The 27,999-nt window shown below is 39.8% G+C and overlaps 1 protein-coding gene across 1 annotated transcript; it reads left to right on the plus strand.

The window, feature by feature from the left end:
* Positions 1–3,013: 3,013 nt before the first annotated feature.
* Positions 3,014–27,565, plus strand: TDRP (testis development related protein; the record flags this gene model as incomplete). The annotated part of the gene is made up of 3 exons (XM_082303438.1): positions 3,014–3,124; positions 24,928–25,031; positions 27,220–27,565. The coding sequence occupies 3 exons, from the start codon at positions 3,014–3,016 to the stop codon at positions 27,563–27,565; spliced, it is 561 nt and encodes a 186-aa protein (XP_082159564.1).
* Positions 27,566–27,999: the final 434 nt, after the last annotated feature.

Here is a 27,999-nt window from a genome sequence, read left to right on the forward strand (position 1 = left end):
GGTCAGAGCTTGGAGTAAAAGAGGAAAGGAGAAACAAATTTTTCATCAGCATAATGTTTTGCCATGTCATGAAGTGCCTGCTAAAACCATGTTGTCTGGCTTTGCTTTCGAAACAGTTCAGTCCTCCTTGGGAGTCAGAGACAAAAGCTGCTGAGTTACTTCTCTCACTTTTTTTCCCCAGCTTTGTGCTCCCTTAAGGGAGGCAGGATGAGAGTTCAGAAGAAGAATCATAAATTTTTTCTCATAATGATATTTATAAAGATGTTCACAGCATTTTAAACAGCACACAAGAAGTTTCTCAAACAGGATTTCACAGCTTTCCCCTGAATACAACTAAGGGACACATGACAATATAGTTTCTTAGAGGAAGAAACTTTAAGTGTTTTGTATTCTTTTTTGCCCTAGGCAGATCCAGTTGGCAGATGTCAGCTTCTTACTCTGGAAAAACAAATTTGATTAGTTGTATATAATTAATTTTAGAAGGAAATAATAAATTTATAACCCAAAATCTGTAGAACAGATCAGCAGAAAATAATATTATTCTCAGAAGAATATGAGATCGTGCTCAGCCATGCCCTGGGGTCTTGAAGATAAATAGAAAATGTGAACTGAAATTTTCCCCTCTAAAGTCAGCTGGATTGGTTTTCAGTGACCAAAGTAAAGCCAAGTTTTCACACTGAAGTTCAAGATCTGAGGAGAAAACCTAAGGGAAAAAAATCAAAATTAATAAAAATAAAAAAGACCAAAGGCATGCAGTTAATTTTGTGTGCATTGGGAATGCTGTGTGAATTTCTTAGTGAGACTAAAACTGAGCAGAATCATAAGTATTTGCAGGATTTAATCCTAATGGTAGAGCTGGTGTTTCAGACAGCCATAAAAAAAATAGCATAAGGAAGGCACTGGATTAAAATAGTAGGGTCACATGGTGACTAATAACTTATTTGATCTTTTCAAGGTCTAAATACAGAATGGTTGTTTTCTACTTAGCATTACACAAACGTGTCAGTATAACTTAGAAATATTTTTGTTTATAAATTTGAAGGAGTGAGAGGTTAAAGAACTAGTTATAAATCGACTTGGCCTTCTAGACGAAATCCATGATAAACCTGATCTGTCTTTAATAACTGAGAACGTGTTTTTGTCTCCTGCCCTCTTGAGATTTGGTTAATATTAATGCAAGCAAGATGTGAAAGGAAATTCTGTGCTTCACTTTGTAGTAGCTTTTAGTCTTGCAAGAGAAGGGATTGAAAATGAGATAAAGAAGACTTTGTTTGAAAACTTACGGTAAAACTAAAGGCTTTTAGAGCCCTTCAAACACTTGTGCACTTGCTTTATGCTCATCAGTATAATTTTGTGAAGTTCATTTTCAAGACAGAGGGTTAAAACTGCACTGGTGTAAGTTCTGTAGTTACAGGTCCAAGTGAAGTGAATGTATCTTTTGTGGAGCTAGCTACAAATTACAGTTAGCTACACAACATTCCTAAGTCATTACAGAAATCCTGAATCAGTACAAAAGAGAGTCTATAGTTAAAACTATGATGCCTCTGAGATTAGCTTAGTATATAGGATATTTTATGACAGAAAAGTAGTTTTCTCATTGATTTGCAGATCTCAGACCTGTGGGTGTCCTTATGCCACTCATGGGAGCTAAAGGCAGCACACAGCGCACGGAGCAAGTGGCCTGCAGGAGCTGGTGTTCCTGCCCCAGGGTGAACCCTTTTCCAGTTAAGCAGGTAGGTGCACATTGCAGCCAAAAACACCCTCAGCAAAGCAGTGCTGCTGCTCGGCCCTGAAGGGATCAGGCAGTCACAGCAAGACTTGCAAGTCTGTCATGAGGGATCCTTGAGTGTTATGGCCTTTCACTAGTGAAATCATAGCAGCGTTAAGCAAGAGAACAACCAAAAACGGTGTTTTAGAATAGTTTCCCAGTTCCTTGGACATCTGACCGTAACTCACAGAACAAAGTAATGGATAAAGGAGTGCTTAGGTGGGGATTTTAATGGAAAAGTATCCTAGCAAATCTGTCTGAAAGCTAAGAATCGATGAAAACACCAGCTGGTACACAGGGCATTAAAACTGGATCATTCAGCCGTCAAACTGGGAGCTCCTGGCACTCACTGGACTCCAGCTGGATGCACCAGGCATTTCCACTCGGGCTGCAGGGCTCCGCGGGTCAAGGGGAGCAGGCCCGTGGTCCGGGCTGGGAGGCTGGCTCTGCAGCCTGCCCATCCTCAGAGGCACCCCCGGTGACCCGCGGGGGCACACGGGTGGCTCCATGGGTGGGTAAAGCAGCAGGTACACTGGCAGGCACACAGGCAGGGTACACGGGTGGGTGCGCCAGGACCATTTGCACAGTCGTCGGGCCATCTATGGCGCTCTGCGGGTGCCGCTACTCCCAGCACCCAGACAGGTCCAGCGCACCTCAGAGTGCCCCGCGTCACCCTCACAGACATCCTGCTGCCACCGCTGGCCAGGCAGCGCCATCCGCACCCTCCACAGCATCGGCGCTCGGCGGGTCCTTATCCCGGGCAGCCCCTCCCGTGCCTGCGGGAAGCTGCGGGGCGAGGCAGGGGTGCTGCCGGCGGGCCCGGCGCTGTTGCCGCGGTGATGACGGGCAGCCCCCCCTGCCCGTGCTCCCGCCCCGCAAACATGGCAGCAGCGCGGCGGCCGCGGGCGGCGACGGCTCCGGCGGGGAGCGGCGGCAGGTGAGGAGTGGCGGGGGGCGGCGGCTCCCGGCCCGGCCCGGCCCGGCCCTGCCCTGCCCACCCCGCCGCCGCGGACCGACCGTCCGCACCCCCGGCTCCATCCGCAGGCCGGTGGGCGAGGCGGTGGCGGGGGGCGGGCTCCTGGCGCCGCCAGGCAGCTCCTCCCTCCCTCCCTGCCGGCCGGGAGCCCCCGGCGGGGTGACAGCCCTGCCGAGCGCAGCCGCTCCTGCCGGGGCTGCGGAGCAGCGTCCGGTCCCGCCGCGGCCCGCTCGCTGCCGGGACGCAGCGGGGCCGCCCCCGCGCCCGCCATGTGGAAGCTCAACAAGAGCAGCAAAGTTCTGCTGGACGACTCGCCCGAGGAGGAGGAGACGCGTCCTCGCGGGCCGCCGCCCGCCGCCGCCGCCTTCGCGGCCCCCCAGGTAGGAGCGCGGAGCCCGGCTCCGAGGGGTCGTGAGCTCGGCCCCGCTCCCGCTGCCCTCCTCTCCGGCGGCATGAGTAATCACTTTTCCCACCCTGATGTGCCGGTAGGCTGGCCCTGGTCGGAGCTGCGAGTGTTTGAGCTGATCGTGCGACTGTCGCCCGGTTTTTTTGGGGTGCTGACTGGCCTATCCACCCCTGGTTCCTCCCAGCAGCCGGCCTCCGGCGTTGCTGGGACTGGCTGTTCTTCATTCCAGTGGCTTCATACCGCAGGGTACTTTCTCCTCCAATCCTAGGCAGAGGCACTGGAACCCATCTGTTAAGTACAATACGTTAAACAAGGGTGTTTTAGAACGTAACTTTATTTGCGCGTTTGTGTAGAGCACTAATGTTTTGGCAGGATTGCTTTTTCTATGGTTTCGTTAATGGTAGTTCACTATCTTTAAATAGCTGCAATCTTGTTTGAAAGCTTTTGTTGTTAAGTGATAAGTTGAATACCAGCGGTGACCTTCTCAACAAATATAACCTGAAAGGAAGGGTATCAGTTGAGTATCAGGGAAAACAACTAAAAAAGATGTTTGACTTGCTTTCAAAAACTTGGTAGCAATTAGGCATCCATCCAGCTCAGGAGCTTGTTACACTACCCAGTACAGCTTCGTTGCTGATCTTCTGTTGCCACAGTGTTACTTTAGATAATGAATGAGAGGTTGTGAAGTAAGCAGTTGCCTTGGGTTGCAAAACAGTGAGGTTTCTTTTCAAAAGAAGGTAATAAAGCCTACCCGACTTTCTACCCCATGTTTGTCTCACCTATCTTGCTGAGAGAGCTGGAGTGTGTCTGGATAAACTATCCTCAGCTTGAGTTTCTGGTTGACAAGTGCTGTGGGTTATCAACACATGTGGCAACTGCTGAAGAGCAGCCTCTCCCAGTCACAGCAGTTATTCTCTCCATCTTCCAGTAGCCAAAATCACCAGTTTAGCCCTGCCTTCCCCTTGCTCCTGCACAGTTAAACAGTAGAGCCATAGCCCTTGCTACTTCTTTGACAGCAGCTGTGGAGAGTCATATGGATGAATAGGATCTCCTCTTGTAGAAGAAGAATGGACACTTACTTTGGAGACCCCCTTCAGAGGAGGAAGGGGGATTGTGGGGTTTGAGGTGACCTGAAGTATCTCCCCCAACCTCTAACGCAACATCTAACCTCTGCCTCCTACAGTTCCTACCCTCAGGTGCTTGCTGTAAGCTTCCACTGTTTTTGCTGAGCTGTTGGCTTGTACTATCATAGCCCTCACAGACTTGGTCCCCTCTTGAAACCCTCCTTGAACACCAAAGGTCACCAAAAGCTTCTGGTAAATCCCACTGTCTCTTCACTGCTTGTCTTCTCTACCGCTAATGGTCCAAGCCCCCTTTGAGGCTCCTGACTGTAGCCTCCCAGTCACGAGAGGATTCTTCAGACTTCTGTCCAGACAATTCTCCCAGCTCTCTACTTTAGCAACAGAGGCTGAAGTTTGTTTATTTTATTTTGTCCAGTCCAATTGTCTTTTACTGTCCTGGGCCTCTGTTCCATAAGTTGTAATCTCAAGTTATAGTGGTGATGACAAAAATTTCTTATGCAAATTATTTGCATTTTCATGAATTTTAAGAAAATTCCTTTTCAACTCCAAGTGGAACTGGGATGCTGATTTTGATGTTGGCGGTGACAGGAGAAAAATAAATTATTCTAAGTCACTAAAAGAAATATTCTTGAAGATAAAGGATTCAGTAAAGTTAGCACAACAGTAGTGTAGCTTGGCACAGAGGCTGGAGTGAAGATCATAAGCTATTAGTTATTTTGCCTGTTAAAATCAAATTATTTTGAAAGAAATGCAACACCCTGCCCAAAGTATTTAGTGGTAAATACTTTAGAGTTTGTGTACGCTTTAAGGAAGAATAGACTATACAGAAAGCTCTGACCACTTGACTGACATTGTAATTCTCAGGGCATCTTTTAGGTCACCCGTAGGTACAGTGTATCTAAAACATGGCTCGGACAGGTGTCAAGGGAAAAGCATGAGGTAACCAATGCACTTGTTCAGCTTCTTGTAGCTGATCTAGTTCGTGTTCCTTGCTTTTAGTGTTTGAATTTTTTGATGATTCATCAGATCGTGGTTTTTTTCTCCCAATAATATGATTGTAAGGGAGGGAAATGCAGTAATGTGCAGAGGGATTCAGTGATGATCTGCACTCTCTGCTGCTGCATCCTGACCACCATGAGAGCTTGGAGGAGTTATGGGGGCAGTTCTTGTGGTGCCTTAGCTGTGCATGAGTTTGGCTGAGGAAGACCTTCAGTCTGTGTGTAAGTTGTTACAGTACAGCCTGCTGTGAATGAAAGGTTACTTCATCAAGAAGAGGAGAATCCAGGACTTCCCTAATTTTTTATCATTAGAGCCAAAATCCAGATAATTAGTTTGAGTGCTTTTTAGTAAATTAAGAAACCCAGCTTTAGATCACAACAGAAGTTGACTGTTAGATTTCATTTCCTTTTCTGATACATCATTTGGTAAAAGAGAAGATGAACCAGAGTCATCGTGTTTTGACTTTGGTTTATGATACGTTGTTTTCCCAACAACCATCTTTTGTCCTTTTTTTCATTTTTAATAAGCAAGTGGGAAGAAAATCCTTAAGCTTTTTATATTCATGCTATAAATAAGGCTGAAACTTTTTAACTTCAAAAGAAAGAAATTGGTAGTCACATCTATGTCATTAAAGCAAACCACATTGAAAGTATTCCAGTATAATGAAATGTTGGTGCTGTATATTGTTTTTTCAAAGCTGAGAAAGAGTGAAGGAGTTCTCACTGTGCAACCTAATAATTAGAACATCGCAGTAGCAGACAGCAAGAAAGAATTAGTCTACTATAAGTTAAAAAAAAAAAAAAAAAAAAGCCCAACACAAAAAACCCCTTTGTTGCTCTAGAGAAATTTTAATCATCCTGTTTAGATATGGAAGCCTGATCTGGGCTGAAGCGGACATTTGAATTTGTAGAAGTTCATAGTTCTTAAATAGAAAAGCTTAGTTTGATCTAAAAAGAGAAGTTTTGATGGTTCTGGTTTTGTGTTATACAGAATGGTTTGATTTTGTTCCAGGGGAGAACAAAAACAAATTTTAGAACATGAAAATTGCAAGGGAGGGAACTGTCAGGCTCTGACCACTTTTTAGCAAAAGTTTCTGCATACATTCAAGTACTTTGAATTGTTAACACTTATTTAAAATAGTAAGGTGTTTCCTGAGATAAGAAAGACAAGTAAATTTTGAAGCAGTACTTGTGTAAATAAATGTGTGGATTATTGTGAGGTTTTTTTAGACCAGACAGTTTTAGACTGTATCTTAGAAGTAAATTTTAATTTATGCTTTGAAGCATAAGTATTTTTAATTTATGCAATGAAGGTACTTTATTCACTTAAGTTATAATTAATGCATGAAGATAACTTGACATGCATAAATAGTACACATGTATAAGATGAAATTAATGTGCTTCTTGTGTGTGTCTCTGAAAATATGCTAGAAATGTACAGTGGTGCATGCCAAACCTGTGTTCAGTTTGGAATATAGTCATTATGTTTCAAACTGTAGTTGTATTTTTGGAAAGGGAAAGCTGCTGGGTTTTGATTTCTGGAAGGCATTGTTTTGGCAGTTGTGCTATGTTCTCCTTGCAATCCTACCATCTAATCAGTTCTCAGAGATGTCAATGCTGTGTCAATATCATGTGTAACTGTGATGTAAAATGGCACTCCACGTTAAAATACATCTATATATTAGGGGAGGGGATGGGTGTCAGGCTGACCTATATTATCTAATGAAACTCTATCTTTCATGTAAAAATATTTCAGAACCCTAGCCTTGATCTGTTTTCCCCAGTTGTATTTTTTGTTATGTTCAAAGAGAATATGTGCAAAAACATGTTTCATGCTGAATTTTGTTTAGACTTGCTCAAGATGTTTGAAGGTTGGCTATACAGAATTTTAGCTATCTCTTTTAATGAAGATGTTTAAGTGTCTGGTACGATTTTAATACTGGCTTTCATCTTGGAATGAGTTGAACTCACACAAGCCCTGCAGAAATGGGTGGGAGTTGAGCAGCATTTCTTATGTTTTACTAATGGGTTGAATAAGGGTATTTTTTAATTAAAAAAAATTAAGTAGTCAATGTTAATCCAGCTAATGCCTTTCCTTCACTTTCTAGCCATTTCTGTGTTTCTCAGGCTTTGCCGGCAGTACTCCAATAATCCCATCATACCTTCAGGCTACCTCTGCTAGCCTGATTTTTTCCTCTTCATTGGAGTTGTTCTTGTCACATTTCAGTGGCATTTTCCTGGCTAAAACCCATCACCTGTATTCTGTCATCATTCTTGAACATTAGATTGTGGTACTGTCAACGAAGACTTTCCTGAGCCTTCCTTGGCCTGCCTTTCTTGCTTTTCCTCCTTCTTGTCACGTACAATCTTTCAGCAGCTTCTTGAGTGGCTCCTGTTTCTTTCTCACAGTCTTTCTGGAACTCTACAGAGCTGACAGAGTCTTTTGGGACTTCTTCTAAGTTTTAAATTCTTTTCATTTTTGAGGTGCTTCACTGTTTAATTTATACTGTAATTTTTTACACAGTTGACTGGGATCATATCTGTTTCTCACCTCTCATCCCCTCTCTGTCGGCTTATGCTGACTCTTAAAAGTCCACAAAACACATATTGTCTGATTAGTCTCCTACTACAGACACCATCAGTATATATTTTTTTCTTTCAGTCAAGCCTGTAACCTGCAGGTTGTTGGTGGTTTTTATCTATTGTGCGAAAGAGAATTTGTGTCCTAGACTTTACTGTTGCTTCCTCTATGAATTCCAGGGCAAGCCTGCTTTTTTTTTAATATTATTTTTATTTTTATTGCTGTCTAGACAGCTGAAATTCTTGTGCAGACCCTCACTTCCCATACTGATGGTGATTACTTCCTCTGCAGCTTCTAATACCTATGCTGTGGTTTCCCATCCCCTAGTTCCTGCAAATTCCATTGCTGATATTAATGTTGTTGCTTATGGCATGAAGTTTAAGTCCTCCTCATCCTTCAGATTCCATTTCTTCAGCTGGCCTCACTTTGTTTCAGGAAATTTGCATTTAAATCTCTGTCCTTGCTTTCAAGGTTTTTATTAGTACGTCCCTTTCCTCTCCCCCATTTGTCATTTTTATCACTTGTATCTTTCCTCGAGCCAATTCTGCTTTACTGGCTCTGATTGCCTGGGTTTGCCATCAGCAGCTGAGTCTGCCCTCCTCCCCTCCAGCCTAACACAAAATTATCCACTCCCCCTGATCCATGAAGCCAGCATCATCTTCTCCTCTACAGCACTGCTTGAGATCTGCTTTCCCTAAATCATTTGTTGCATCTTCTTGGGGTTTTGGGAGGTTTCTGGAGCCATACTCTCTACCACTGCTGGACTTCCTACCATCAATATACAAACTAAAATATAATGGGTTTTGAGAAAGAATGAATAATTTTAATTCTTTACTGTTAAAGTAGGCTTATAATGTTTTCCTTGCTTTTATAAAAGCTATTTGCCAAGATTGTGTGAGGACATCCATAACATGAGTAGAGTTACTAGAAGCTGCTGAACACTTTCCTAGGTAGGCTCTCTTTCAGCTCTGTCATCATCAAAGGCACATTTCCAACAAGTTTTGCTGCTGGTTCTCTGTGAGGAGCTCTGGGAAAATGTCTGTGTGATCACTGCCTGTGTGATAAAAGCCACATATCAAAAGGAAGCCGTATGTGTGCTGCTGAACACTGTAACAAAAAATGATGCATTCAGCCTGTTTTGCAGAAACTATACTAGGAAAATATGGCCATTACTCATCCAAGACCTTTATCGGAGACATGTAGTTTAATGGCAAACTCCATGACTGAGTAAGAATTGTGTGTCAGCTACTGTCTTTTGAATTAGCATCTATTGGTTTGTTTTCTGGATAAGGAAACACCAAATATGAACCTCTACTATGGCTAAGTTGTTAAAAATAATTGACAGATTTTCGGTTGGAAATTTCATCAAAATTGAACACTGGAATAGTTGAATTGTAACAGAAATTGAATTAAAATTCATTATCTGACCTTCTTTGTTTCAGCTTTGACGGTTGATGGTTTTTTGATCTTAATACAGCTGTTTCCATTTCATGAAGCATATTTGAAATATTATAAATTAGGTAAAACTAAATTCTTAATGACATATGAGCTTTTTTAATATTTTAAGGTGATTAATATTCTTCCAAAAATATTTCAGAGAAGCAAAGTCTGAGTAAGATGTATTATAACCTCTTACTACAGAGATGCACAGAGTAACGTTGTGTATTGATATAAAAACAGAGAGCATAGGAATCTGGTGTTCCAGTGTTTCTCTTTGTAATGCCAATAAAATGCAGAACTACAGAAGTATTCTTGTGTAAATACTTACATTCTGAAATTAATCTTCTCTGGTACACTTGGCCATTTATATCAATTGACAGTAAAAATACGGAAATAATTTAGATATTCTGTTTTAAAATATAATGGAATGTGAAACAATAACTGAAGTGGTTGAATGAAACAGAGTTTGAAAATGCTAAGCAAGTTCTTAACAGCCATGGATACTGAAGAAAAGAGCACCATCATTATTATTAATATTATGAATATATTTGAAGTATTTGAAAGATGAAAAGCAGTTTTCCTATGTTTTCACCTCTCAGTTGGGCTGGTGAATAGTAGGCAGTTATGAGAGACTGGAGCCTAGAAATGGAAGCATTTTTAAATATGTTGAATGGGTTGTCCTCTGTATCTGAAATAGCCACTCAGACTTTTTAAAGTTAGTGGAGTGAAATAAGTTCTTTTAGAAGTGACCTGATGAATTATATTTTAAAAGCAAGTTTCCAAATTAGGCTTGTCTGTGAAATATATGCCAAAATTAAAGTATAATTCTTCAACACACTTAGATTTTACATTTTCCTTTTCTTTATCAACAAAAGTATTTTCAGTTTTGCTGAAAACTGGCAGAGGAAACTTGCAGGATAGGACTCACTGTCACTATTTAGTTAGTTTATTGTCATAATAAAGATGTTTTTCTAAGTGTAGTGAGCAACCTGGAGTGGAAAAGTGTTATTTATAGAAGAGAAAAATGAATTTAAAATACCAAATTACTCTTAAGCAAGACTTTAGAAATGCCTAGGTTAATACTTTTCATTGGTGACATTAACAGGAAATTTTCAATTTACACCACCTGCCCAGATGGCTGGTTTGATTCACTCATTGCTTTAGGGACATACAAATGGAAGTTTGAGATCTAGGAGTAGATGAAGTATGGGCGAGGCTGATCACATTATCTTGATCTCAGTCTAGGCTATCTCTGCCAGAAATGAGCAGAGGCAATTCACAGTTCAGGACTGGAGTTTTCCTGCTGAACATATAGCCTCATGTCCAAGAAGAAAGCGATGTATGACTGAGTAATGCAGCCTTTATTCATTAAAATTGAAAGCCTTGTTTTTTCTTAAAGGCATGTTCAGTTTTGTGTGGGTGTTCAGGTGCAGTTCAGCTTTGTTTTTCAGCTGTGTTAAAGGAATATGCTGAAAGTAGTAGAGTTGCTTCAGTGCCCATTTACATTTGATCACTGTTGCATCAATATCCTGACTCAGAAAGCATATATCCATGCATTGAATTTTTCCAGGTGTATATTACAGGTACAGCAAAAAAAATTAGGCCAAATGCCACTGATCTTCTACTGATAACTTTCTTCTTACTCATGCTTGAGTGTATTTTGCTTTGTTTTGGATTCGGTTCTAAACTTAGACAAGCAGAGTGACTTTTGCATTAATAATCAGCTTTAGTCTTGTTTATTTCATTTTACATTATATTAAGATCCTCCTCAAACCCAAGGAAATATTTTTTTTTGTTAGCTGTATTTTAAGATGGTGATCTGGCAGTGTGATCTCCTCTTCCCAGTCTGTGTTGTTTCTGGTCAGGCTGTGTATATATAGTTGTTCTGCTGTTTGGTTTGTAATCAGTGTTTTGGGAATCTTTCCAGCTTCAGAGGTTGACTTTCAGGTTTGTGATTTCCTGAGTGATTTTTTTTTTTCCTTTTTTTTTTTCTAACCTTCCCTTCTCCTATCACTAAATTATTTAGTAAGGTTTGAGGAGCACTGGAAATTATTTTAAATTCTTCCCTGGAGTGTATCTCTTCAGGTGCTGTTTGTTTTGGGATTATTTTCCCACTTAAATGATACGTTTGTGGTACATAATCTAATTCGCATTTACAGGCATGACAACCTAGACTTTATATTACACTCAGTCCTTGATGAGATGTGATGATAGGTGGTGGGGATGTGATAAGTCAGTAGAAGGGTGAAAATTTGCTCCAAAAGGACCTACTCTTTTAACAATAGCTTGTTTACTCTTGTTTGTACAGCTAATGTGTGTGTGTATGATAGGAAGCTCCCACAATTGGGTAGAGAAAATCGATAATATACCATTTTACTTACTAGAGCACAAGAAGGGCGTGCAGGACAAAATGATGCTGTTATTTGCCTTAACTCTTTGATGTTCAACATTCTTCATCTTGGCCTGAATTATGAAAGTGAATGATCTAAAGACACTAATTAATTACTTTACCACAAAGGAAGCTGAGGGAAGTAGATTACAATTTTGATCTCTATACAAAAAGGTTTGTGTGCTAGTTGAATTAGTCCCTTGAGTACCTTATGGTTTGCAGTATGTCCAACAAAAGGGCACTTGTTTCCTTATGAAAACACGCTGTGCATACCAACCTTCCCCTGCCAGAACTGGAGGGCTTTTCAAGCTGCTGATCAGCATTTCCCACTAGCATTAGCATTTAGCCACCTAGAAGTATCTACTGTAACGTAGTCCATGTTTTTCTTTTAAATTGAAGTAAAACAATGAATTGTCATAACTGTAAACCAACCAGACTAAAACATACTGAAACGATTTGTAAGTGTTCAGCATCACTATGTGTTATGCAGCATGATAAAGAGTGAAGATGAGCTTTTTTTACACGTTAGATTGTCCTCTAAAGAAAATTGATAAACCAAATCAGAGGCTCTCTTACCTCAAAATGGTAACAAAAGTAGAGAATATGTATCGAGAGAAGGGTGTACTAATGTGTATCACTTAAAAATACAAATTATTCTGTGGGTAACAAGGGAAGATAGGTTGTATGTGATCTCTAATCTTTTCTCCTGGATTCTTCTCAGTGGTGGGACACTTCCCCTCCCTCCCTCTGCTCTTTCCCTCTTTTTTTTTTTTTTTAATACACAGCCCATCTCTCCTGCAGGGTGCACAGGTCCCTCCCTGCCGTGTGGGCCATGGCTGGCTCTGAACCCCTATACCTGCTCCTCTCACACTCTTGTTCTTGCTGTGTGGCATTAGTCTGCTTCTCTCTGCTTTTTTTAAGGATGGATTTTCCACAAAACATTTTCAAATCTAGTCTGTTGGAGACGGCTGAATTCAAACCTACAGGCTGTTTTCAAACAGTGTAGGGGATGTATGGATGGGCATCACAAGCACTCTGCCATTGTCCAAGTCTCCTTTTTCTTCAGTAGTATATTTAAAAGGATAGTATGAATACTTGATATGTCTTCCACCCCAAAAAAATGTATTTTAGGGATTGGATCCTCACCAGTTTCTTTCTTAAGGGTTTAATGCATTTCAGTCTTTGTATTTCATCTCTTTAAACTATGTGTTGTCCACTGACCATCAGCCTGGGTTGCATGAGTATAGTTGCTGCAAACTTGTGTCGCACTCCTTAGGAGGTACCACTTTGTATAACCATGAGTAGTAGCACTCTATTAATACAGCAACACTGTCTTAGTTGTCCCTTTTTTAAAGATGCAAGTAAATACCCTTTTTTGTCTACTACTTATTGTTAATTCCATCTTTTGTTGGCAGTGGTATTCACATTTTATTATCCTGACTCCCTAGCCCTGTAAGGTGCTTGTTGCATCTTGTGGTTTTCCCCTAAAAACTTCCACTGTGAAAATGCCTTTCACTCTTGCTTCCTTGTGCTCAGTCTTGCTAGAGGCTGTATGGCTTCACACTCCATCTTTTCTCCTCTCTCTACTAGAACATGATGCCTCTATGCACTTTTTTATTTTTATTTTCCTTCCTAAGATACTTGGAGAGCTGGAAGAATGAAAATGAGAGGTGTTATTCCTTTGGAAGGTACTAACAGTGTCTTGTTTGTTCTGGAGACAGTATGGTTGGTTGCTGAAACTGATAGTTCTGCAGGCTCTGGATGTCTGAGAATTTCTTCTCTTACCATATTTCCCCTTGGAGCTTTCCTAGTTCTTGTTGACTTTTTTGTTGTTGTTGTTGGGAAAAGTTTGGTTAAATCAGCTGAAGTATTCTCTAGCTTGTACCCTGTGTCCTAGCAGAGACTCCATCATGTTAAGTTTAGAACTTTGCAACCTCATGCAAAAGTTTGAGAGCTGAGAGTGTTGAGGGGAAACAGGGAGACTTCTGAATAGTAAGTGTGAGCTGTTTCCATTTAAAACATTGCCAGTGTTTCTCTTAAAAATAGAGAAATGAAAAAACCAAAAGGGGTGAAAGAAGTTGAATTTAATTTGAGAGAATACACAAATTTTAATGTTTTCATTTTTGGTACCCCATCTACAATAATATCCTCCTATTTTAACAGCTAACTGAATTCGGAAGTTAAATATCTTGTTGCAATCCACAAGAAGTAATAGTCTCATTTTGGATGAAAATACAAGTTCCTGACTTTGTGTTCTACCCCAGCAAGTAAATCTGGCTATCTACAACTCACTCTATTCCAACATACAAATACTATTGAACTATAGAGCAATGGTCTTCATACTCTATTCTAGAAATGCTCTATCCGTGTCCCTTGTATAATATAAAGTATTGACTGTAAAGTAAGTGGAGACATTAGTATGTAAATACATATAAGGAAATATAAATAAGTAAATAAAGTTTTAAAAAAGCATGGTATTTGAAGCTGGTCTCTCAAAATGAAGCTGATGCATCTGGGTCCCCACATGACTAGAAACATACATAACACTCTTGTGCTGGCTTTCTCACCTCTTTCTGATGCTGTTAGCAAAGTGAAGGAGGCCTTTGGCAATGCGTAGGAGCCAGGATAATGAGTGTTTCAGGTGTCTTGGGATATGTGCATGTGGAATGCATATCAACTCCTTAGCATTTACTTTAGTTGAAAAGGAAGAAGTTGATAAATTTGATTTTTGAAACAGTAAGTGGCTGATGCAATCAAAATATGGACCAGAGGGAGTATTGGAGATTTTGTGAAACAGCTGCTTCAAAGACACTTTCCACTTTCCTGTTCTAATTCTGCTTTTTCCTGAAACTGGGGCTAAATATTTTTGGTCATATGTGGCTGTTCTGGTTTTGCACTTGGAACTGTTTGTATTTGGAGTCATATGTAAAGAAAAAAAAGGTAACATTTCTCTCATTAAAACACAGAGTGAAGAAATTGAAAATTGCATATTTCCTTAATTCTGTGTCCCACTTCCTTTATCTTTGGTCTCTGGAGTACTCCCAACAATTGCCTTGTCTTGTCTTGAAGAGAGCATTGATAGTATCAGGATGGCCTGACAATACTGACATAGCAGTTTAATTCGGAGATGGGCAGAAATGGTTCTCTACTGAATAACCTTCACAGGCGTCTTTAGCACTCTAGTTTTCTTCTGAAATCTACAGTTTTGAATGGAGGGGAAAGGAATGTGGATGAAAGTCTATCTTTGAGTTAAGGAAATGTAGAGCTTCTTAATGTGAAGGAGGAAAGAATCTTGGGACATTCCTCTCCCCTCAGCCCACAGACAAAGCATAAACCATAATCTAGTACAGTATTCAGAAACTCAGTGCAGATCCAAAAAATTAAGACACTATCATTAAGATAAAACCAAACTAATTGTACTAAATTTTTTATGATGCAGGGGTGTTTCTCCCTTTGTGGTATGGGGTTTTTGGTTCTGTAAGGGTTTGATTTTGGGTTTTACATCTGGTACAATATTTTTCATCATTCTAAGTGTAGATTTGTATTTTAATAGTGGTGTTCACTTAGTTTTGTGTTGTAATCATGTTTTGTCAATTTTCTTTTATGATGTGCTGAATGGAATAAAAGCATTTGTGAATAGTCTAAAATGTGTCAGTGCAAATTGTCAAACCAAAACTGACTATGGGCCTTTTTTATCTTTATCCTTTTTTTGAGAATAAAGACCAGTTTCTTCATGATGAAGTTTCATCTTCAGTGTCACATCTTGCAACAAAGGTAAATACCTGTTCTTTGAAAATGTAACATTTAATAGCATATATGTATTTCAGTCCATGTATGTTAATAAGTTGCCAGTTTTTCATGGATAGCTGATTAGGAATATGTATAGTTCATTGATGATTTTATAATTATGTATGATCCTTGGTCATGGGGTCCTCACTGAAGTAATATTAGTAGTGCAGGATTAGTTGGAAAGCTCCCTTATTTCCTTTCATTAATGGGGATGGGAAGGTACCCTGATTTTTTTTCTTTTTCCTCCCAATAATGGCTATTAAAACACAAGATGAAAATAAGAAGCCACAGGAATAACTGAAGGCTAAACAAGCACTAAATCCTAAAAGCAACTGGCAATAAAAACATGAAAAGTAGAAGAGTTTGGGGTTGTTTATTCCATAACGTGTAGCTCCACTGGCTCTCTGACCACAAGAGGTTAAGGATTTTATTTCATATCTCTTTCAGAAAAGAGAAGTAGGAATGCAAGTTAAATTTTTTTACCTTGATATGTGTCCAAGAATCTTCTTTTATGTTCTTAAAATACATTAGTAGAAGATGAAAGAATTGGAAGTTATTATGATAAGCTAGAGCTTGTTTTGAAATTCCATAGGTATAAAGAAAAGTATTTTAAAATAGGTTCATTAGTGTAATAGGATACTTTGCATTAATATGTATAAACTGAACATCTGTCTCTTCTTTTTGTTCTACTTCAGATGCAGCATGATTTTCATTGAAAATAGAAGTCACATTGTACTATACGATTTTCTACCCTTTTGAAGAAATATGTTCTTTTTTATGAAAACATACATTACCATATATTTTATACCAGATGATAAATGTTTAGGGAGAGAATCTTCAAATGAATCTATTCTATATTGAAACTTTTTTTGCCCCTTTCTTAGTAATTCAGGAAGGCTTGCTAAGTGTGTGTTCTGGCTTAAAAAACCAGAAATGTCACTAGGTAAACCACTGAGCTGCAGTATTTTTGTGTTTTAAAGTAAAAGCGTCTTGTCTTAAAAACGTGTTCTCAAGAAAGCACCTTATCCTTCTCATCTTCTCCTTCTAAAAGCAATTCGGTGTTTTATCTGGTTGTTCTGTGGTCTTAGAAGCTGTCAGTCCAGTGATATTCCAGAAGTTCTAAAATCTTTAATATGCTAATAAAAGGCTGATGACTTGCATGTGTGGCCTTTCCAGAACGCACATGTCATGAATAAAATAGTCTTCATTTTGAAACAGTATGGTGAAGAGCAACAAAGATCTTGAAGAAGAAGGTGTTGGATGAATAATGTGTGTGCTCTTTAGGGAGACAGCCTTCCCTGTCTCTTAAAACCTGGGTTTTAAGGCAGTGCCGATGCCCATTTGCAGAGGAAAGCCTTTGACCTAGGTTTGGAGGTCTAGAAATGGGAGCTAGTCCTAAAGGCTGGAGGTGGAGGTTGGAAAGTGGTCTTAGATCCTGCTCTTGCAGTCAGCTGCCCACTGAGCACTGAGGACAGGCTAATTGCAGTGCTGAGGTTTTCTAGTTCTCTCATCACAGCTCTCTTGAAAGGCAGGTATGGGTGGTTAAAAAGCCTCATGACATCTCAAAGTGAGGAACTGTCAATGCTCCAGTGGTGCTCTGCAAAACGCAGATATGTTCACACTCTGCCTGGATGTATGAATTAGAGAGTAAGTCCTAGAGGAGTGACTGACTGAGCTGAGGGTGTTTAGCTTGGAGAAAAGGAGGCTCAGGGGAGACCTTTACAACTGCTTGAACACAGGTCGTAGCTAGGTGGTGGTCGGCCTCTTCTCCCAATTAAGCAGCAACAGAACAAGAGGAAATGGCCTCAAGCTGCATCAGGGGAGGTTCAGGTTGGACATCAAGAGGAATTTATTCGCTGAATGCATGGTTAAGCGTTGAAACGGGCTGCCCAGAGAGGTTGTGGAGTTACCATCCCTGGAGGTGTTCAAGGAATGACTGAATGTGGCACTCAGTGCCATGGTCTGGTAAACCACCTGGTATTCGGTCACAGGTTGGACTCGATGGTCTCAGAGGTCTTTTCCAACCTAAATGATTCTATGATTCTCTGCAAAAATAATCTTTGTGGGTCTCACTGCCATGCTCAGCTTCTGAATTAAAAGTGCAGTAGAAACTTCTTCTGCAGTTGGTTTTAGGCCAGATTTTGAAAAGAAACAAAGTTTTGAGAAACACAATAGATCAAGAACCTTGGTGCGTGCAAATCCATGGAAACTGATGAGATATGTTTGTGGGTTCTGAGGGAGCTGGTGGAGGAAGTGGCTAAGCCACTATCCAGCATACTTGAGAAGTTATGGCAGTCTGGTGAAGTTCCCACTGACTGGAAAATGGAGAACATAACCCCCATTTTTAATGAAAGAAATAAAGAAGACCAGGGAACTGCAGGCCAGTCAGTCTCATCTCTGTGCCAGACAGGGTCATGAAGCCAATCCTCTTGGAAACTATACTGAAGCTAATGTAAAATAAGGGGGGAATTGGTGACAGCCAGCATGGCTTCACTAAGGGCAAATCATGCCTGACAAATCTGATGACCTTCTATGACAGTGTTACAGCATTGGTGAATGAGGGGAGAGCGACTGATGCCATCTATGTGGACTTGCCCAAAGCATGCGCATGATATCCATGTCTTTCTACTGGAGAGACATGGATCTGACAGATGGATCACTCAGTAGATCAGAAATTGTCTGTATGGTCACACGCAACAAATTATGGTCAGTGGATTGATGTCCAAGTGGAGGCCAGTGACGAGTGACGTTTCTGAGGGGTCAGGTTTGGGACCGGGCCTGTTTGCCATCATTGCTGGGACATGGACAGTGGGATTGAGTACACCCTCTGCAGGTTTGTGGATGGCATCAAACTGTGTGGTGCTGTCAGCAAGCTGGAGGGAAGGGATGTCATCCAGAGGGACCTTGACCAGACGGAGTTGGGCCCATGTGAACCTCATGAAGTTCAATGAGACCAAGTGCAAGGTCCTGCACCTGGGTCGTGGCAGTCCCAATCACAGGTACAGGATGGGTGGAGAATGGATTGAGAGCAGCCCCACTGAGAAGGATTCAATGGTGTTGGTACACAACAAGAACCCTTTGTCTGCACACCAGAGGCTGGCTGACTTGAGAAAATCCCATCCACCACCAATGCTTTAATATCTGTAAGACAAATTTGGAGGGGAGTTGGTTTTTAAATTTCTGTTATCTGTGTTCTTGCATGTTATGAAGAGGTTTCCTATAATTTGGGGAGAATGCTTCTTAATAATTAAGGCTGATTGGTGTTTTTTTTAACTGTTAAACACTTAGTTGTAACTTTATTGAACTGTAAGGTATGTATATGGAAAATTCTATTTCTAGCTTTTTAGTTTAGCTTCACTTTTTTTAGGGGAGGAGTAAGTGAATCTGTGGAACAATTGTTTCTTCTCAGTCAAGGTCAAGAGGAAAATGCGTTCTTTTTGTTTATATTTATAAAAAATTTCTGCAAGTGTTTTGTGGAGTGCCTCTACTTATCTGGAGAATTTTGATTCACCAGTTGTCAATCCCCTGTGAAAATACTTGTGAAGGTCTGCTAAAACATGGCCCAAATATAAATTTCTGGAAATCTCATTTCTTACATGCTGAGCAGTGACTTTTTAGGGATTATCTACATAACAACACAATGGTATTGAACGTGCTGGTTCTCAGTGGAGGTGTACAGCAAGAATCCCCTGTAATTGCTCATTTTGCTTGCTAAGACTCTGGGCTTGTTCTAGCCCGCAGAGAGTAATTTCTGTGCTCCAGAGCCCTGCTGGCCTGGCAGTTGGGAAGTAGAAGAGTCTAACAGGAATATACTGAAAGTACTGATACCCACACCTAATGCAGTCAGAGTAAACTTCAGACATATTTGAATCTCTTGCTTTGTAAACTGTTGGTCTTGTACCTCTGACTCCATGTCCCAGATCTTCTTATTATTCTTTGACTTGATTGAATTCTGTGCTTTTTTATCTTTCCCATTATAAGGTGTTAATCTGTATTAACCACATCCATCTGATGCAGAAGTTTACCTGTTTTCAATTAATTTTACATTATCTTCTTCTTTAGTATATATTCATCTGTGTCTGCATACTTTTTTTGGGTGCAATATACTTTTAAAATTTGCTTTTAGAACTGAACTACTTCTTTAGTTTATACTCAGCTGTTAGTATTCCTGGTTTGTTGCCTTTTACCCAAATTTTTCATGAACCTTCTTGCCCTCTAGCAGAGCTCTAATTATCAACTGTTTACCTTTGACAGTAAAATTAACTGAAAAGTCTTCATAGTGATGCTTTACTGTTTCCCAGTAGACTCTTTGATTGTTCATTTATTAGTCTTTGCCTGTTTACCTATTACGGGAAGATGGGAGTCTTGTAAACATCAGTGTTTGTCGATGTGAAGAAAAATGGTGTAATTAAAGTAATTTTTGGTTATAATACCTATCAATTTTGTAGGAGACTTCCAACTTAAGAGGTCCTGACCCATTCTGGGGCATTTTATTAAGTTACCTATCAGTAACTTAATACTAATAATAAATAATAAATAAATAAATAATAAAACATGTGTTCCCTGTTTTATCTAAAGAAAGAAAAATTGCAGTCAACATACACAATTTATATACAGTTGACTCACTTGAATCAATACAGGTAACACAACTGAAGTCTTACTGTGGAGGTTGAGATTAGAGTGAAGTTTAGGGGTTTTGGGGGAGCCATACTGTATGTGCAAAGCTCTGATTATGGAAGAAAGTTGATAGATGACAGAGGATGCTTCAGCTGTTATAACAGTTGCTGCTACAAAAAAGGTGCTGTTGCCCCTAAATTCCACATGCTTTATCTTTAATGAATTGATTCTAAGAACTAGCCTAAAAGAATGCAAAAAATGAGGGAGTTAGATTTCTGCTGGCATAAGTAGTTGAAACAGTTTTCCACAGCATCACACAGGTACAAAACCATCGCCTAAGGAAGGCAGTATCAGTGAGCAGGCAGTGGACTGGGTTGACCCTTTTCAGAAGCAGTATCTGATAACCATATCTGCCACCTTATGAGACTTCTCTCTGGGGATCTGTGTGACAGATGGGCACCGATACTGAAGCGTTGGCAAAGCAGAGAGGAGAGAAGTGAGCAGAAGGAACAGTAGACAGTGTGACCAGGGATACAGACCACATCCTTTGCATGATGTTCTAGGAGGGACTGCTTGTACTCCCAGTTTCAGAAGATACACTAATTAAATGGCAGCTTTCTCATGGTGGGAAAAAAGTAGTTTATAAGCTAGGAGGAGCTAAAGGAAAAGAATCTGTGCTCTGGGCTTGAGCTCTTAAGATAGCAGTTGGAACAGAGCATGAGGGCTTCTCAATAGTTTGCCAGTTGATGGATTAATGTGTATGCTTAATGTCAGTTTTTACTGGTTCTTTGAGGTGATTGCACAGCGCATTGCTGCACAGGTTTTCACAACCTAAAGTGGAAGATACAGGAGAAAATTTATTAATTGCTGTTCAAAATTTAATCATGTGCTGTCATAGTCAAACTACTGTGAGACCAGTCTGTATTCTACTTCAGAGAATACTGAAATGGCATCTCGAGAAGTTTCTGCTTTGTTTCTCATTGACATTTTTGAAAAATAGTAGATTGCAGCATCCAACCTGGTCCTCTAACATCTGATGTTACAGTTGTAGTCAGTAATAGTGCTTTCTTCCTTAATAGTGGTCTCCTTTTTTTTTTTTTAGCTGTCCCATGGCATTTCACTGAAATTTTTTTTTAACCTGGTTTTGAGTGTACAGCTGGTTCTATCAGTCAACTTTGATTTTCAAAGATCACCTACTCCAAGCTCAAGCCCAACCCATCAGGCACAGAAAGAAGCAAAGGTGACAGGAGGCATGAACGTGATGTTCCTGAAAAACCTCAAGCATTAAAGGGAGGCCTACTAGAGGTAGAAGCAGGGTCGAGTGACCTGAGGGGAGTATAGATACACTTTTTGAGCATGCAGGGATGAGGTTAGGAAGGATTAAATCCACCTAGAGTGAAATGTGGTGAGCAACAAGAAGGGTTTCTGCATGTACACCAGCAGCAGAGAGATTGTGAAGAAGATGGAGCCTGACTCTTCTCAGGGTACTCAGTGAATGGGCAAGAGGGAATAGGCACAAATTGAAATAGAAGAAATATAATTTAAAAATAAGAACAAATGTTTTCACCATGAGGACAGTCAAGCCCTGGAACAGGTTTTCCAGATAGGTTGTGGATTCTCCAGCTGTGGAGATACTCAAAACTTGGCTGTCCATGGTCCTTGGCAATCTGCTGAGGGTGACCCTACTTTGAGCAGTAGGGTTGGACTAGATGGTCTCCAGAGGTCCTTTCCAGCTGTAAAGGCTGTGTAATTCTGTGAATTCTGGATGATGAATTATTTCTTTTTCCAGTGACACAGGGAAAAGTAGTTTAAAGTTTTGAGAATATAATCAGGTCAGTTATATTTATAAACCCTCTAGGAAATTTTAGGACTAAATAATACTTTTGTGTAGAGAGTTACATCATAAAAATGAAATACAGAGCTTCTGCCAGTGGATTGATGTTTTAAGACCATATCAGTACTGTGTTTTCATACTTTGCATAACTTTAATAGTTTTACATAAAATGAGTCTCCAGTGTGGTGAGGAGTCAGCTTACTGAAGTGTCATCTTTACTTACTGACCTTCCTTTGACATCCATTGCAAGGAAGCTAATTGTGCTGGGATATGGGTCTTGGTGCTCTGTAATTTGTAAGTGATTCCCAGCTGATTCAGAGACTGGCCCATGTATTCTGGCAATCTGTGAGTGTGGCAACAGGAGATGGTGTTCAGGGAGAGCATAACATGGCTGGTGTCTAGGGCCTCTTTCCCTAACATCAAGAATCATTGTTTTGAGGTATTAGAGAGTATACCCCTTTAAATAGGGGGTATTCATTTATGGATCTCCTGTCTGAATTTGTCTAATTCTTCTTGTGATGGTTCCCAGCATTTTTTGGCTGTACGGCTGCTGCATGTCAAACTGATGGCTCCAGGGAATGGTGACTTCAAGATCTCCTTCCTCAGCTGTACCTACCAGCTGATACAGTTGTAACTGTTCCAGCTGCACTTGCCAGTCAGTTAAAAGTGTTCCAAGAACTCTGAAAAGAAGCATGGAAATGCAGCAGGCTGTTCTGAGGAATTCCTTTATTATGCATCAGCTATATGACAGCAGTAGTCAAAAACCAAGATTGTTGTCTTAAAAACAGTTCAGTAGTTACGAAAATGCTTCTGGAAGTGTGAAATATGTATTTGACCTCCTCGTTTGCTAAGACTTAAATTCTGCAGTATGCTACCACTGAGAAGACAATCAAGAGTGAGCTGTTTACTCCTGGTTGGTGGAGTGAAAAGATGTTTCAGGAGATCGGTGCTGGCACGGGCAGGTACAGGAGAGGAGGCTTAGGCATGGTAGGCAGTGATTCTGGTTTTATTCTTGCACTTCTGTGGTTTCTCTCAGCCTAGTCTGTTTAATGTGTAGTAGGCTTTGTGCAATGAGTTGTATCACGTATTGGCAAAATATGGTTTACTTGGACACTGGTGTTCTTCTGCAGATTATCCTGACAGTGTTTCCTTTGGAAACCCCAAATAAGTAAGTGGTGGAAATGTATCTTAAATGTTCAGTGTGCATTTCTCCTAAGGACTAGTTGAGAGAAGAATAAATCAGTTACCATCTGGTTGTTAGCCTTATACCTACCAAATGCCATGGATATGAAAATATGGAAGGAATGGTACAATGTGTACATAGATAGTGATTTACATACAGGTAGAAAGAATGCAGAGCTTGTAAAGTTTTATCTGAAGACCTGCACATGCCATTTTTCTTGACAATGAAATGTTCTCATAATTGTTCTTAAAGGTATCTGTGAATCAGAATTGGACTAATGAAATTAAATTATAAAAAATCTAAAGTTAAAAAGTATGGAAAGCTTCTGGCTAGATATAGGTGCTTTTCTTTTTCTTTTTGGTTGGAGGATTGCTTGGGTATCCAAACAGTGCAGCAAAGGTTGGGATTGCATTGGCGAAGTATGTATGATGCCCTAGATTAAAGAAGGTGTATGTATAGGTATGTCCTTTTTGTTACATTGAATGTGTGGGTATAAATGCTTCTCTCCAATGATGAGTCTTTCATCAATGTTGTTCTTTAAAGGCACATATAATTTTAATTAAGCCTGTTCTATGTCTTAAATTGCTATCTCAAAACTAATAACAAGGTGGTTCTATTTTTTTGTAATCAGCAAATTTATTAGGTGGAAATGACTTGATGAAACGTCATTATTGAAAGAAGACAGCCCAAAATAATAGAATTTTAGTAAGATAACAGATGATAGAGTCATGGAATGGTTTGGGTTGGGCGAGACCTTAAAAATAATCTAGTTCCAACCCTCTTGCCATGGGCAGGGACACCTTCCACTAGATCTGGTTGCTCAAAGCCCCATCCAGCCTAGCCTTGAACACTTCCAGGGATGAGGCATTCACAATTTCTCTGGGCAACCTGTTCCAGTGCCTCACCACCCTCACAGTAAAGAATTTCTTCCTAATGTTTAATCTAAACTAACCCTCCTTAAGCTGAAGGCCTTTCCTCCTTGTCTATTACTACGTGCCCTTGCCAAAAGCTCCTGCTTGTCTTGACAGCTGTGGTTTTGTTTTGATTATTATACTTCATAATGTATCGTATTTTTTTAATATAGTCAAGTAACACTGACAGGCTATGCCTGCCATTCTTACTGGATCCTGTGAAGAAGAGCAGCAACTTTCACATTCTGTGCTTGACACACACGTGCATGTTTTTGTAAGCATGCTATCAAAGTAAAAATAACCTATACCTAGTTATTTTGCCTTGAGGGAGGGAGAATCAAACCTTTAATAATTTAAAAAAGTAATTTATGCTACATGCTTAATGTTCAGAGTAAATTTAGAGTACACACTGTAGTGCACCAGTGCCACATCTTCCATTTCACTGGTGCGCCAGTGCTCTTACCCTTCTTGCTTGCAGGGCCAGAAGTTGTAGTTTTAGGGTTACGAAGAGGGACAATATGTATAAAGCAGGTTGAATCTAAAGGGTTTCATAATGCACGTGGCTGTCCTGTCTGTGGTGACTCTTTCTAGAAATGACAGTTTGTTTCATTTCTTGTCTACTGAAGCCCTTTAGACTCTTTAAACCTGCCTGGATTCCCTTCTTACTGTGATACATTAAAACGGAGCCCAGCCGTATTCAGTGACATCATAAAATCACCAAGGATTTGTATTGTTTGCTCAGCAAGGAAGAGCTCTACTGCAGAAACTGGACTGGCTCTTTTCCCAAGCATGGCCATCCTCTGTAGCTGTATGGATTTGCCTAATTGCCAATGGCACTGCACGCAGGAGATACAGCAATTGCTGCCCGTCAGCCCCAGCGTTGGCAGTGGCAGTCCCACTCTGTGCCTGTAAGTCTGTCACTCCTACTGATGAGGATTTACTTCTCTGTGTAGGTTCAAGGTGCAAGTTTCCGGGGTTGGAAGGAAGTGACATCTATGTTCAATAAAGATGATGAACAGCAGTTGCTAGCAGGATGCAAATCTCCAAAATCCAAAGGGTGAGTAAAACCATTTGGTCTATCTGGTATTAAAATACACTCACTGGAACAGAAAATAGCTGTGCAAAGTAATGGAGCTGGACACTGAGAAACAATAGTGTTCAACTGCTGGAAATCAAATCAACAGAGAAGGGTTTATGGGCAAAGCTATGTATATGTTAAGCTTACAGTGAATAAGGCATGCTGTATTAGGAAAGGACAGACAATATTGTAAACATCTTTAGGTTTGTCAGGTAGTAAAGGCTTGTAAGTACAAGGGTCATTCTCACACTCTCCCTTTCCTCTTAGGGATTAATTATGGTTGAGTTTACAAATTCCCTTTTTTACATGCCTTACTCTCTCTTTTGAAGTCTTACTACACCTAGAAAGGTTAAGTGGAGTAGCTATACTAGGATCTGTTGGTGCTGGGGTGGATTTTTGGCACAGTTGTGCTGCCGATGTGGTGAGAGCAGTTCCCTGGACAGAACTTCGCTCTTCCAGGACTGACTATCATTCTGTTACGTGTAGGCTTTACTTCCATGTGCTACCTCACTGCCTTGGTTACAAACTAAATATGCCACACATCAGTAGATCGGTTCCTACCAGACACTAGCTTTGATAAGACTTGCTCTAGCAGGCTTTGTCTCCAGTTTACTTTGAAATTAATGTGTTTCAGAATGCAAGTGTACATATATGCATGTTAGGGGGGTGTATGTATATAAATAAACAATTTAGAATATAAATCCATGTATTTTATTTCTACTTGAGCCTGTTCCATAAAACTTACCAAAAGTTCCCAGCTACTATCCCTGTGCAATTTTATGGGTGTTATTAAGATGCTAGGCTCCTGTAATAATGCTTTGCAATTGATGCTGAATATAAGAATCAAGAAGAAGAGTGAAGAGAGCAGAAGTATGGTAAGAAGAGTTACACCAATGTAGAAACTATTTTGATATTACTATGAGAACTGCCTGGTTTTTAAGTTAAGGATATTTTTCTTTAATTATATGTCATGATTTTTACTTTACTTTTAAAGACAAGTGCAACTTTTATGTGTGCTGTTCACAAAATACAAGAAAAGTGTTTGGAATCTATGGCTGGTTTTAGCAAGATGAAAATTCTGATGAATCATAAATGCAAAATTCAGTAAAGGAAAAGGGATTTTTAAAGGTATTGGTTGAGTTGCTTCTGTTTAAATATGATAGAGCTAAGCTTTCATTAATGGAACAAAGCTCTTTTAATGGAAATATTTGAAAAAGATTCAGTGGTGAGTTTAGTTGTGACTAAGGAATTTATATGCTACTACAGATAATGTTTTCAATTTGCTTTTTAGCTCATTGAACCCTGAAGGCTGTGTGTTTCACCCCTGGTGTTCAACCTTTCCTTGTGGCCCATTATTTGACTATATATGTAATACTGCATATAAAGTTATGCATAAACTTCTGACATTCTTTAATTTAAATATTTCACACTGCAAAATTATTCAGGTTGAAGATTCTTAATGGGATAAGAAAAGTAATAATATGAATAGCCTTTCAAATGTCTGAGAGAGAAGTTACAGTTATTTTTTGGGTTTGGGAGGGGGATTTGAAGAGTTCTTACCAGAAATACAAAACAGCTGTTTTCACAGTATTGTATAGATCTTTATTAAAATATTAATAAAAAGCCTGGTATCTTTAAAGTCCTAATACTGTGTACATCAACTATTTTAGGGTATAAGGTTTTACTGGTGAGGTGGTAACATGTATATGAAACTGAGTAACATAGTGAATGTTAAAGCTGATGTTAGAATATTTTCATATTCCTTCTACTATCATACTCCTGGGGTTTTTTTAAATTTGTTTTTGTTTGGTTGGTTGGTTTGGTTAAAGTCCTAAATTTTTCTAATACATCCTAAAATACTTTGTACATTTCGGAAGGCAGCTCTGTGGAATTCACCCCACAGGAACAGGGTGGGAGATAGTGTTATGTGAATTCTTTTGTAATAGAAAATGACCATACTCAGTCCTCTTCTGATTTATCACTGAAAGATTCTGCTGTGTTTAGGTTTATGTGTATGTGAGGGTGTTTTTCCTGAAGCTGGCAGTAATGGATATGCTGCCTCAGGCTTTCCTTAGTGTAAAACATAATTTAATTGGATGTTTATTAATAACTACTACATACATTGTTAAATCGAGAAAATAATCACCACATCATTGTTATTTTCTAGAACAAACCTAAAATTAAAGGAAGAGATGAAGTCTGAAAAGAAGCCAGGTTTTTGGGACAGTTTGGTGATAAAGCAGAATGTTCCATCTAGGAAACCAGATGAGATTGAGGGATGGGAACCACCACAGATTACCACTGCTGACTCTGCCAGTGATGCAGCAACTCCTTTAAGTGACTATACAGCCTGGTCAGGCTGGGAAGATGAAACCAAAGGCTCCACAAAATACACAAACCTGGCCAGCTCAGGAAACAGTTCCAGGTGGAGTATCAAATCAGCTGGAAAGCTGGTTAGTATTAGACGTCAAAGCAAAGGTAACCTTACTGACAACTGGGAAGAACTAGAATGATACTGGTAGTGTGAAATACTTAATAGGTAAGAAGAGAAAGGTTCCATGATTTACTCATATGTTTAAACCAAAATCAAATCTGCTCAATATTGCACCTTTATACAGTGTTTTGTTTTATTCAGATTGTTACAAATTTTTGCTCACCAGATAGTAAATTTTCTTATTACATTGTTAATAGCTATTTTTTCCACACTGAAAAAAAAGTAGAGAATCTATTTTGTGCCTATATTTCACATTCAGACTCTGCGGTATGTCAGATTGTTGATTTTACCAAAAAAACCCAAGTAATTCCTTAGTGAATGTATATGCTGATTGTAAATTTGACTGCCTTATGTAGGAGCTTCCACTAGCTTGAGGTCCTGTTTCTTTTCTGTTATTTGAGGGCCATTCAAAATTTTAGTTTTGATGCTGTCCATTTTTAACTATACCAATCT

This window comes from Coloeus monedula (assembly GCF_965178545.1).
Source record: "Coloeus monedula genome assembly, chromosome: 2".
Classification (NCBI taxonomy): Eukaryota; Metazoa; Chordata; class Aves; order Passeriformes; family Corvidae; genus Coloeus; species Coloeus monedula.